This window comes from Parambassis ranga, chromosome 1 (genome assembly GCF_900634625.1).
Source record: "Parambassis ranga chromosome 1, fParRan2.1, whole genome shotgun sequence".
NCBI lineage: Eukaryota > Metazoa > Chordata > Actinopteri > Ambassidae > Parambassis > Parambassis ranga.
Window position 1 is genome coordinate 20,174,578 of NC_041022.1, and position 13,494 is coordinate 20,188,071.

Consider the following 13,494-nt stretch of genomic DNA (forward strand, 5'->3'; position numbering starts at 1 on the left):
CATGCAATACCTTGTAATTATTTCAAGCAGAAAACAGGTACGGAATTATTTTTATTGCTTCGATTAAATAATTAAATATTTATCAAATTATGCAGTGAAGACTATTAAAATAATGCAGTTATTACATATTTCGTGTAAGAACCACAAATATTTATATTTTTAATAAAATCACTTCAATGAAAATTTGAACGTAAAAGTGTTTGATATTTGTGTCAAGGAAATTGAGCTCCACCATGTGGTAAGACATTTTGTTAAATAGAAGTACCTTTCAAACCATTTAAGAGGTTGAAATTTATCCAAAAATCATCAACTGGAAGCATTGTCTTGCAATGAAAAATGCAATGAGCTATAGCATTGCAAGCCTGCACAGATCCTCAGCTTTGATGCCATTGTCTCCCCCAGTTTTCATTCATACCGTAACTATTAAACGTGATTAAAAGTGATGTATTCAACAAGTTTATTTCTTGCTCAGAGTGAAACTATTACATGACTGATGTTTATTCTAAACATGATATTCAGAATATTCCATGCTTATTTTACAGACTGTTGCCTCCATTATTTCAGTCGCATCATCTGCAGGAAAAACAGGCCACCCTTTTCTACATTTTACCTAAAGGCTTGGAAAAAAAAACAAAAAAAAACATTCACCATCACCAACACTGGCAATGGACTGAATGCTAAGTAATCTGAAAGTAGTACACAATAACTTCTTGGAATTACAACACTGTCTTAGCCAATTTCAAACAACATAATCCAACAATTTTAACAAAAGGCACAAGAAAAAAAGCATTAGGGGGAATAGGCATACAGAAATACACATTTGCTTTCTCCCCAAGTTATTAAATGAAACTATCAATACCACTTAAGTTAAGAAAATATGGAGCCAGTGCAGGGAATTGATCAGCTTTGCATTAAGACTGAAAAAAAGGTTACATAAGCAAAGGGTTATCGTCTCATCTAAATTTTAGCAAGTCAATAACAGCAGTACCCAAAACCTGACACATTATTCCTCCACCAACTTTGTTCTTTGTGGCAATTTCCGTTTGTTTAGCTATCCAAGTGCTTGGGTATACAAAGTAGAGCTGGGCAATGTCTTTTTGCTTTTTATCCAATTCATGTCAGCTCAGTGTGAGTCTCTCTACATTTGTGCTTGTTTGCTCTTCTTCATATCACCATGTATGTGTGGGTGTGGTAGAGGAAACAAAATAGATCAAAGGAGAGACGGCTTAAAGTAACATTACTCATTTACGGAAAATTTGTTACATTACAAGTCTTCCAAAAGTGCTAATCGATCTGAAACGAACAATGGACTGGCTTCCATCAAACATCCAAATATCAGGACAAAATAGCTGCAGCTGGCAAACACACTATACCCGAGAATCTGTGGACAGTGGCAAGGAAGCACTGCCGCTAATGGCACAGGAGCTGGTCTGTGCCAGAGCAGCCATGATGCTATGAATTACACATATTTAGGGTTAATGCCCGTCCATTTTCATACAATAAACACTGGTTTGGAAGCTGTAAAGTTAACAAATTGTCGTCAACCTAAATAAGCATTTACTTTACTTGCTGCCACCCCCCCCCCTTCCCTCCTTCCCCCTCCCCCCTTGTAGGAAGGGTTTCGATGCACACAAACACTGTTAAACCCACACATGCTATAAAACAGAACAGGATAGGAGAAATTAAAGACTGTAAAATAACAGCGAAATGCAGAGCTGAAAAGCCGGCACAAATTTAGGGGAAAAAATCTTGACCAAGGCATGGTTCAGGAGACTGAGATTAGAGTCATTAGACAGTGAAAAATACAGAGGACAGGCTGTACGTATTGCTCCTAAAACATGCCTGAAAGGGACAGAGAGGGATTATCGACTGGTCCATACAGATGTTCGGGTGGAGAAGTCACACATTGTCATTCATGAACATCTTCTCCTTTGACCTCCGCTCCTTCCTGCTCTTCCAGGTCACCCTGCAATCCCTCTTCACCAAGCTCATCATGCACTATGTATCCCTCCTCATCCTCCCCAACCTCAAAACCTTCCTCTTCCATTTTTTCCTCATCGTTCTGCTCAACACCATCTGCCTCTGCTGCTGTTACTGTTACTTCTTCTTCTTCTTCCTTAAGTGCCTCCTGGCCTATCTCTCCTGCAGTCTCCGGCTCTTCTTTGACTGGGACCTCCTCTGTCTGGTTGTCTGCTGTCTCACTGGTTAACTCCAACTCTGACACATCCATCACCATGGAGTCTTCTGGATCATGTTCGTCCTGGTTACCAGTAAACGGGTTTTCGCCCTGACAATGGAAGAATGTTCATGTGACTTTGTATACAAGTTTTAAAAAATATAAGAAATAAGTGCAACATTCTGAGTGTGGCATGAAAAGGATGCAGATAAACCTTTTTTTCTTGCCAGGCCACACATAACATTATACACACCTTGAGGTAGCTTTCCAGTTTCTTGCCAATAAGTTTGTGATTAAGGATGCTTCGAGCAACTGACAGACAGGCCCTCTTGGATTGCTCCATCATACCCTAGAATTAAACAAACAGTCCCACGTCATACACTGGTCAGGAGAATGCATGCAAAACACCCAAACATTATCACTACAGTAGTTTAATTTTTGTACTGGGCTGGTCAGTGCAGCTTAGCACATCCTTATAATCCACTTTATAACAATTGTGACTTACTACAAATGTGAAACAGCTAAAAGGTCAGATGTTAAAGCACAAATTACAATTTATTTAAAAAATATGCAATTACATTTGAATCATCTGCATTTGCACATGTTGGTGTAGTTGTGGGTGAAGTGCCATACCTTGCGGTTGTAATTGTGGTCAGGAGACTTGATGTGTTTTTGTATCAGGTGAGGCTGCATGGGAATGAAGAGATCACATGCTGCACAGTGAGCAGCTTCCACCTTCCTCATGAAGTGCTCCATACCAAGATCTACACAAACACATGAATAAGATCTACAGTGAGCAAAAGTTAACATGGGTACATTAATACACAAAGCTGCTGCTTACCCCTAGTAAGATCTTGCTCTTTGTACACCTGGCAAATGGCAGCACTATGGTTTTCCAACTGGTTGACCCTTTCTTGTGTCTTTTTAAACTTGTTCTGCAAATACTCCTAAAAAAAAACAAAAGTAAAACTCTTTGTTACATTGCTGTGTGGACAAAAATGTCAAATTTAACACATGAAAGTTGCACAAACTCTACAGACAGCTGAGTTATTTCAAACGTTATGTATGTCAAATAGTGTTTATACTGAATACTATAGAAGAATGTGGACCTTGTGTAAAGAGTATTCTCAGCTCAAATGACATGATAAAAACAAGTAGTATAGTATACTGTCAATTACTATATAATTAGCTAATCTAATAATACATACACCAGAGTAAGAGCCTCTGAATCCGACTTGAAAATAAACATGCACAATACATCTCAGTCACCTGTAAGAAGTCTGTAGTGGGCTTGGACAGCTGGCTGGAGAGGAACTTAAAGTGGTCCTTGTGAAAGCGACTGTCAAGATGAGTTTCCATTTCTTCTTTGTAGAATGAACGGAACTTGCACACAGAACATGCAAACATCACCCTGGAAAAGTGTGAAAAAGTCTTCATTTTAAACTCACAGAAGCGGATAACACGCCACACAAAAGACATTGCTTCAAAGATACAAAAAAATAAGATACACCGAACAAGTCAAGATGATGAATTGGTCATTACGATAGACCATAGGCAAACAGACGAAGGACAATGCCATATAAAGCAGAGGAGAAACAGATGATACACAGTTAGGCCACTCTCATAATTTTTTATTTTAAGGATTTTTTTCTCTCACCTTTCCAAAAATCCCCGTCTCTTCCTCATTTTCGGATGCTTGTCCTGACCTTGGGCAGGGTTCTGTTTTCCTTGCATTTTTTTCTTCTCCTCCTGTTTGGGTGTAGCTACAATTGAGAGCAAAAGAACAAAGGTCACAATAGACTGACAATTCCAATTGGTGAGAAAACACTAGTTAAGTTAAACTAGTTAGGCTTACCTTTATCTGCATCTTCAGTAGGCTGTGTCTCCTGTCAAGAAAACGATCACATTTTTTAAAGAGTAACAGTAGATTACAGTCGCTTGCATTTTTTACCTACAAATATTTGTTAAAAGTAAAAGAAGAATTTTAACAAAGTTGTATCCTATCATTATTCCCCACTTAGGTCAGCAACCTTATTTGGAATAATGACATAAAAATGACTAACCACAGCATCAGTGTTTGGTTTGCTGTCATCACCATTTTTCTCTGGTTGCTCTGTGGAAAACAAATGTAATATAAACATGGGAACAATATGCTGTGTGGCATATTATGAAGATATTCCTTCTGCGTATACCACTTTTCTAAATGTATCTAGCAAAGTACCTTGTGTATCCTCTGACACCGTACACTCTGTCTTGTTGATCTTTGACTCTGGCTCGTCAGATGTAGAAGGGGTCTGCTTTCTCTTCTTCTGAACATCACGCTGTGGCTTTACCTGCTACAGTAAACATAAATCCATTTGCACACAATACATTTCAAACACAGTTTCTGGTGGGAAAAAAAACTAGTTGCATGAAAATTGATCCAGAACATATTATCAATAATAAAAAAAATCATGACTGTTGGCAAAGCCAATTATCTAGGCTAAGGTTTTTTCCTCTGAAGCATTTTGACAAGTGTTAACTTTATCTTAAAACTACCCAGGACTATAGAAGAAGGAAAAAGAAAAAAAAAACTCCACAAAGCCAAATCCACACCCTCATAGCCAACAGGAAGGATTGTGGAGAGGTGCAACTTCTCTTTACTGTGGAAAAAATACCAAGTTTCATGGGACATTCCAGACCATATTAATTAAGAGCTTGGTAGATGAATTAAGGCCATATATGTCAAATGCGTGCTGGGGATTACATGTAACAAACTGCTTTACATGGCAAGTAGCATGTTTTAGCACTTTAGGTTGACTGGCCAGTTGGTGGAAAAAGGGAGCGAATTGGAAAAGGGCATAACCTTTGCCCAGTGTTTGAGGAGGTCTTATTTGGCTGGAGGTACTTACTTTGTTGAGGGGTCTCTTGCGGCCTCGCTGGCGGCCAGCCCGTGGGCCCCCTCCAAAATGCCTCCCAGGAAAGTCGTGAGGCCCTTGAGTAGAACCCTGGAAGCCCCCACTCTCAGGGTACATGCGGTTGGACAGGAGGGATGGGAGCTTTCCTCTACCACCTCCTGGGGAATGGCCGTGGTGGGACTGGCCACCACTACCACTTCCCCTCAAACCTCCGCCTAATGGAGTGGGGTCAGACCTGCGGCTTCCAAACCCTCCTCCAGCTCCTCGACCCCCGGCACTTCCACCCCTTCTGGGGGAACGTCGGCCTGCTCCAGCCCATCCTCCGCCTCCAGAACCTCCTCCCTGGGTACTGGTGAAGGATTCTCTCATATTCTGTCGCATTTTTGCGACTCCATAGGAAGAGAATGGGCTGTCAAAGCCGCCTCCTCCTCCTCCCCCTAGCCCAATTCCCCCTCCGAAGCCAGAGCCTTCTCGCTGACCCAACAGCATGTTGTCCCCACGGCCATCGCCAAAACCATAGCTACTGCCGCCAGATCTGTAGAGATCTCGGGAGGAGGTGAGAGCGGAGGAGCGCGAGTCGAATGACTCGTACTGGTCAAACCTGCAGGAGGGAGGGAGAGGGTTGATAGAGAAAAGCAGAGAGCAAGGGAGGGCAGCCAGGTTTGGATTTCTCCACCTGCTATTCCTTTTCCTCCATGGTCTTGCTTTCTCCATTTTTTCATGTCACTCCCAGCTTTATTTCATAAACCACATCAGATCAATTATTGATGACAACTTAAAACTCTGCTTGTGGTCTTTTATTAAATAGTGACACTTACTCTTCAGTTTAAGGAAACTCCTGCAGATTAGAGAAATGCAGTTTATCGTTACCCATATTCCTTGGTAAAGGATAGTCTGGACAACATGAACATGGCTTCTCAAAACCAATGCTGTCTTGAGAGATGGTCATTGGTCAATAATCCAAATATCCTGGTATGTGACTTAATTATAGTGGCCAAAAAAGCTGGTATATGAAGTAAAAATTTTAAGGGGTATGGATTGTTTTCATAAATAGAGCAAGCATCCATCACTAAACATTTCAGCTTGACAAATAAAAACCAAGCCAGCAGATATAAACTCATCGCTCCTTCAACCTAAAGCCAGGACACATGGTTAGGTCACATGGAGGACGTGTGTAAACAAAGGGTGTGAACACAAGGTCAAGACATAAGTAATGTATAAGGGGTGATACTTCATGACTTTCATGTGCATGTTTAAAAAGAAAGGTTGATTTGTAATTACACTTAAAACATCGGAGCAAAACAGCTGCTAAAGGTTTCAAGGTATTGCAATATTTTGGGGGAGGAATGTTTACGGGGAAATAAGATGCAGCAAACAAAGCTTCCTCAGATGCAGAAGTGATCAAACGCGGTCTGTGAGTAGCGCAAACCTTTTTCATCCCAAGTCTGAATTAAGGCATACATATTTTCTAAGGGTTGTGTTAGCAGGCCAAAAGCTCAATTTGTTACGGCAATCTCACTAGGCCGAACCATTACCAGTAGCACCAGTCGCAATCCACATTTGTGTATACATTTCTAGGAACTTCAAAATCCCAACTTTGGATGTGTCTTACTCCTATTTGACACTTTCACAATTGCGTTACATTTAATTAAACTATTTATCTGCCACAACTGGATGAGCCAAAACCACATCAATGCTCTACAATTTTTTGAAATCAGAGACAACTAGAAAACATAAAGCTTTTCACTGGTATGGATGTGTGGTAGTGGCTGTTGTGATGGTGATGATGAAGACAGTATAGGGCAGAAAAATGCAACAATGATTACCTGTCACCTCGTGACCCTTTCAACCCCCCCTCCAACTGGGTCAGCATGTCCAGGCGTTGATTAATCTTAGCAATGACTGCATCTGCATGAGTGCCCGTGGATGAGAGCAGGGGTCCTCCTGAGAGCCCTCTTTTCATATGGCCACCTCCTCCTCCTCCGCCTCCTCCATAGCCCCCAAGCCCAGACATCGACTCCTTATAACCTCCCCCATATACATCAAAGCCACCAGAACCTAGTAAAGTAAAGAAATCATTAAACTAACATTGACAGACAAAACTATGTAAGCAGAAAACATACCACAGGGGTCATTTACTGTCTCACCCAATTATAAAAGTATTACTAGCTCTGGTTTAATAGTGATGCATGAGTGTCCCCGTTCTTTATGATGAACAGGGTGCATACACTCTTTTTCTCACCTCTGCTGCCTGAGCCTCCACCTCCCCAACTGGAATATCCTACAAAGGGAGAGAATTTTTGTATGAACAAAAACTAAGACTTTCAGATTTAAATATCACACAAATCTATTACAATAATAGAATATTGTAATTATACAATAAGACTAGTAGAACGAAATAAGTAAACACTAAAAGAAACACAGCAATACTAACTAAATAAGACCATAATGAAGTGAATGTAAACATTGTTAATTCAAGTAAAATATTGCAAATATTATATGTGGGATTAGTAAGGATTGCCTAAAGAAGACGGGTAGGCATCTTTTTACCAACTTCGTACAAGCTGGAAATTAACAAATATTTTAGATCGCCACAATAAAACTGACAATAATGTGAAATCGACTTAAGTTTGGAGGCATTTGAAAGAGGCGGCCATTTTATTTGCAAGTTTAAACCTCGGCAATTCCCATACAGACTCCATTTTAATAAAATATAGCTAGAAACTATCTCTAAAAGAGCTTTTAACACCCCTAAGAACAAATCAACAAAGGGCCACGCAGCTATCTGTTAGCATATTAGCAATTAAACATTCGACAGTGAAAAGGATAGGCTGCCTATGATTCGTCAGACAATGGGCCTGGTATAGCATTGAACATATATATGATTTCACTAAAATAAACGTACATAAATAACTATTACCACTGCATAGAGGACTCAATGCTTGACTCGTAGCTAGATCTATGCCTCATTGTTTCAACAACAGCCGGCTGTAGAGTGGTTGTTGTTGCTGCTAGCTGCTCTGTATTAGCTTAGCTAACAGCTAAGCTAACGGCTAAGCTAATCATCCCCTGCAACAAAATCTGAATCTATCAGCAAAATATCACGCTTAATCAAAAAAAACACAGTAGATAATTACCAGAGCCATAGCCTCTTCCGTCCATGATGTTAGAGCTGTAGAAGACGATACAATACAATAGGCAAGAGCGAAAACGTGAAGGACCTGCTGGGTACACGTCTGGAAGCGACTCTCACCCGAGACAGGATACCGACCGATGTATCGGCGCATACCAAAAATCACGTGACCACCCCTGACCAATAAGGCGTTACTGCGTCACATCTTCATTTTCTACTACTTTCTGCATTTTCCGCCAGGGGTCGCCACAGCGAATTGGATGAAGATCATTAAAGTGGAGCGCTTCACCAAACACATAAATGCAAAAACATCCAATTCACCCGAGAGAAAGTCAGAGACTAAAAGTCTGGCATTTCTTGAGGTTTATAGGAACTCATTCCGACTCATACGGACCAGTATATACTTTTTGATTCAGACCACCCAATGGAGCATGGACCCATATACTGAGTGTCATCAGGACCCAACAATACCCACAAAGACAGGAGGAAGAACTAAGGAGCAAACACAGCTCTCGGAACATGTAGCTACCCAATACTGGGCCCTGGTGAAAGCTGGCAAAAGGAAAGAACAGCAGGCAGCCCAACCAGAACAGGAACAACCACCCCGGAAAAAACATTGTCATCCCATATATTTCAGGACTATCTGAGAAACTCAGAAGGATTTTCAATACACATAAGATCCCAGTACACTTTCTATATTGGTGACAACAACCACTTCACAGAAGGATGGCACAGCACAGGAGAGCCACCTCCTCAGGACAAGACTCAACAGTTCACCTACACATCAAAGAGATGAGGATAATAATGTCCAAATTCTGGACAAGGAGGACAGAAGGTATGAAAGAGGAGTCAAAGAAGCCATCTATGTGAAATTGGAAAAACCCTCTCTGAACAGAGGGGGAGGGCTGACGCATCAGCTCTCACTGTCCTTTCTTCCCCATTCAAACCCTAACGATGGGCCGTTAACTCGCCCTGCACAGGTCCAGACACAGTTTCTGGTTGTTAACTGACCATTAACCACTTTCTCCTCTGTACTCTGGCATCACACCAAATAACTTCATGTCTTCTTTACCACATCTACATGTCTCCTCTTTGGCCTTCCTCTGGACTGTCTGCATGGACAGCATAGTTTCCTTTGGTGCTGACACTCTTCTGTCACACACCACGCCTGACACCGTCTTCCTGTCTGACCTCAACCCATTCATCTCTTTTCAGATTTCCTCTTTAAGAAAACCACGTGTCTTGTGATATTTTTTCTTTAATGTGTTTCAACATGAATGAAAAACATCCAACTGAACTTAGTAAAACATATTAAAAAACTGAATAAGAACAAAGGAGAAAACTACATAGTGAATGTAAAGGATGCAGGCATGGTTTGGCAGGTCTTACTAAGTGGTTTGTTGATAGACCTGCTTAGCAGAGTACATTGCTAACAGGCTGATCTGCATTAAGCAACCAGTGAAGTAACTCTCAAGTACTACTATATAGTATATGATACATCTGAATATTTAGTTTGACTGCTGTTGCTAGGCAATCAAACTATTGTTCTTCTCCCTCTTTCTTTTTCTTCTTTCTTATTCTTCCGTATGTTTTCTGGTGCAGCATATCTTCAGCACACATTGACCGATTTCAGCCATTCAACTATCAAAATGTTGACATTCCGGGTCAACTTCAAGTTTTTTTCATAAAATTATAATTTTTCAAATATTAAGCTTTGTCATTTTAATATGTAATGGTGCTGTTGTAGCTACATAACTTTGTTGCATGTATTTTGTGCAACCCTGTACATAGACATCTACAGTCTAACCAGGTTTCACACAGCTTCTTCCTTCTGTTCTGCATGTTCCCTCTGGGCTGCAGGACTCATGACCATGAGGGCAAGGCCTTCATTCATCAGGTCCACCTGAAGGGAAAAAATACAGATGACTAAGGGAACATATAGCTACGCCTAGTTTCAGTTTTTTTTTAATGCTCATACTCACATGTCCAGTTTGTACGTTGTCACTCACTTCAGAGGTATCGGTCACATTTTTCCTTTTTCTGGATATTTATTGAGCAAACAATAGACACAATTGATATTTGACTCATTAGGTCCATGATGCAAATTGTATCAAGCACACACACAATAGAAAACAACAAAATCTTTCTGTCTTTTACCTCATCTTCTTGTAGAGGACAAAAACAACTAGTGGGATGAGAGCCAAAGCAGCCATTTTCACTCGGTTCATTACTGCTATAGATGCATCTGGAGCAGGAGAGAGAGCTATATGAGAGATGCTGTAAGTTATACATCTTTCAAAGCAATAAAACATAGAATCTTGTTGTCTGCAATTATAATCATAACATAACAAAACATGTGTCATTTGGTTTCAAATACACACAAAATAAAACAATATTTGGTCACCTTTTACAGTGAGAGCCTCTTCAGATGAGTTCATATTATGAGGACTCCCGAGAGCACAGGAATAATTTCCAGCGTGTCCAATGCTGACTTGAGGCAGAATTAGGTGTTTGGTTTGGTTCTCTGGCAGAGTAAGAGCTTGACTGTTAAAGTACCAAATGTAATGTGTGCTGTCATTCAGAGGACAGCTGGTGCTGCAGGTCAGTGTGACTCTCTGTCCCACAGTCACCACTGCAGCAGGGGTCATGGTCACTCTCAGGTCTAAGACATGGTAAGAATGAACAAAATAAAAAAAAATGAATTAGAGAATTGCATTTTCTCATAATTTGTTTAGAATGTGTTTAGGAACGCACTGAAAGATCTTTATTTAGGCTATTACCTGTAACAACTAACATCACTCCAGGTAAATAGGAACAGTCACAGTCTTCCAGTCTATTGACTGCAAATGTGTATTCTGCTGAATCATTCTTCATGACGTCATTAATTTTCAAAGTGTAGCGGTCTATCTTGTTGTCATAAAACTCTATACGGCCAGCAGCTTCAACCAGGGTCTCCTCACCACTCCTTTTTTTGTACCACAGTTTTGAGTATGGCTTTTTGGAGTATACACTTAAAATTTCCACAGAGGAACCTTCCAGGGCACATATTCTCCTTCTGACATAATTTAGAGTCAAGCAATACCCTTTACCGACGCCTGAAATGTAAATTAGAAACTTTTAGTAACACATAGGAGCCAATTTTAGGATGAAAACCCATACATTAGTTTTCAGCACAGTCCCCTATGTCCTCTCCTATAATAAAAAAAATGTACTCACAGATTTCATCAGAGCGCAGCTCATCGTTGTGCTTTACACCGCAGGAGAAAACATTGAGATAGATATCAGAAAGAGTAATATCTTGGCTGTCACAGTCACCGAATAACCTCCTGTTCCGGTACCAGCTGTAGGCAGTGTCAGGGTCAACACTGGGGCAGCTGGTGTTACAGGTCAGTGTAACATACTGGTTCACATTAGTCCAGTGAATGTGTACATCTGTGGGGAGATGATGAATGTTCATTAACATTTTTTTTTGTCCCACAATTAGGAAAAACCTCATCTGATTTTATCAAACAATTCCAAAGAGTTAGTCTTTGGAACACTACCTCTGGGGTATGTGATGGAGCAGGACTCATCCACTGGTGTCTGGGTATAAGAACACATCCTCCCTCCAGCATAGGTCACAGTGAAGCAGGTCTCTGTGACAGAATCTGAATCAGTTCAAAGAAGAGGTTCAGTATTGGTGTATTAATCAGAGCATTTGTAACATGAGGAGGAGACGTCCCTTGTCACTCACCCACTGAGACTTCAGGGGCTCTGAGGTCCTCGTAGCCTTTGATAGCACAGGAGTATCTGACTGCTTCCTCACTGCTGACCAGCTCTTGGTACCAGGGAGACCAGTCCTCATAGAGGAACTCTCTGTTCTTGTACCAGATGTAGGCTGCAGGCTTTTCAGTCAGAGGACAGCTGGTGCTGCACATCAGTGTTACTGTCTGCCCCTCAGTGGTGGGAAACACCTTTACCTGCAGGTCTGAGGAAAAGGACGAAGGAATTCATGAAATAATGTCAGTGATATTGTTGCAAATAAAAAACCTGCAGCTGCTGTACCTGTAACTTGGAGCACAGTTCTGTATTGCCAGCAGAAATGTGGATTGTCGGGAGTTTCTTTGCAGCAGTAAGAGTTTGCGTGACTGTCCCTCACGCCTTTGATCGTTAAAGTGAATTTTCTCTCTTCACTTATGTTGTATGTTCCATCAAATCCATCTTCAGAAAGCTCTTTCATGGAAATTTCGGTGCCATGTTTGTTTACAGTGTACCATTTCCAGCGTTCAGTGGGATATCGAGCTAAGCAGGACAGAGTCGCCGATGAACCTTTTGAGGCACAAATGCTGTTTTGTCCTGAACCCCCTTTATCAGAGACAGATATGTATCTTGAGAATGAAGGTGTTACATATTATTGCAGTATAGAAATGTTTTCTTTAGCTTCTTTTTTTCAAGCTATTCTCAATTCTTACAAATATTAAACGGTATTTCACATGTAATATAAATGTCCGTAATGGATACCTGAGATGTACAGGATGAAACCCATAAACACAGCTTCCCTCCAACGCATGCCTGCAGTGGTCCTTATAATCAGAAAATAAAAAGACAGGTGTGCAACTGCTTTCCAGCATGCATCATATAACCCATATACACAGATGATAAAACCCAAACTTACCAGTCAAAAGCCTTTAAGCAGAAACTAGTTGAAGAGTGGTCTTTTGGTTAAATGAGAGCACAACAAGCGAACCGCAATTATCAGAGGATTGTGACTTCCTCCCTCTTTCAGCTCTATTAACGTCATCATCAGATTAAATTATTATTTATCCTTATATATTCTTTTATTTTCACGACATTTTATATTTTTTAATAAGGGTTGTATTCCTTTTATCTTTGTGTCACCACATCACTTTTTTAAAATTTTTATTTATTAATTAATGGCTGTGACTCCCCCAGTGTGGAGTCAAAGTGTCACAGCAATGTGTGGCGTGTTATCTGTGGTTAGGTTGTGATGCTGAAATGGACAGGAAGTAGCTGTGTATGCAACCTGGTTAATGACATTTATCATGACATTTGTTACACTATGATAATATAAAAAAACAAGGAAAGAAAATGTTTAAAATGTGAAACACAAAGCAAAGAAATTCCATCATCCAAACACATCAAAATCAGATTCAGTGTTAGGACATTTATAATAAGGCAAGCTTTCAGACTGTAGGTTCAGACACAAAGTTTGACTGTGTGTTTATTACTTCTGGCTAAATATGTGAGAAGAGAACTCAGCAAAGTGGTGGATGGATAACTGGTCAAAA

General features: G+C 40.5%; 1 protein-coding gene across 1 annotated transcript; it reads right to left on the minus strand.

Annotated features, from left to right (window-relative positions):
* Positions 1 to 440: 440 nt before the first annotated feature.
* On the minus strand, positions 441 to 8,345 carry akap8l (A kinase (PRKA) anchor protein 8-like). Its single transcript, XM_028415158.1, has 13 exons — positions 8,211 to 8,345; positions 7,316 to 7,354; positions 6,900 to 7,131; positions 5,068 to 5,674; positions 4,398 to 4,512; positions 4,240 to 4,289; positions 4,032 to 4,062; positions 3,834 to 3,939; positions 3,446 to 3,587; positions 3,018 to 3,123; positions 2,810 to 2,940; positions 2,430 to 2,525; positions 441 to 2,287 (listed from the first exon to the last, which is right to left on the minus strand). The coding sequence occupies exons 1-13, from the start codon at positions 8,233 to 8,235 to the stop codon at positions 1,910 to 1,912; spliced, it is 2,058 nt and encodes a 685-aa protein (XP_028270959.1). The 5' UTR covers positions 8,236 to 8,345; the 3' UTR covers positions 441 to 1,909.
* Between the last annotated feature and the right edge of the window lie 5,149 nt (positions 8,346 to 13,494).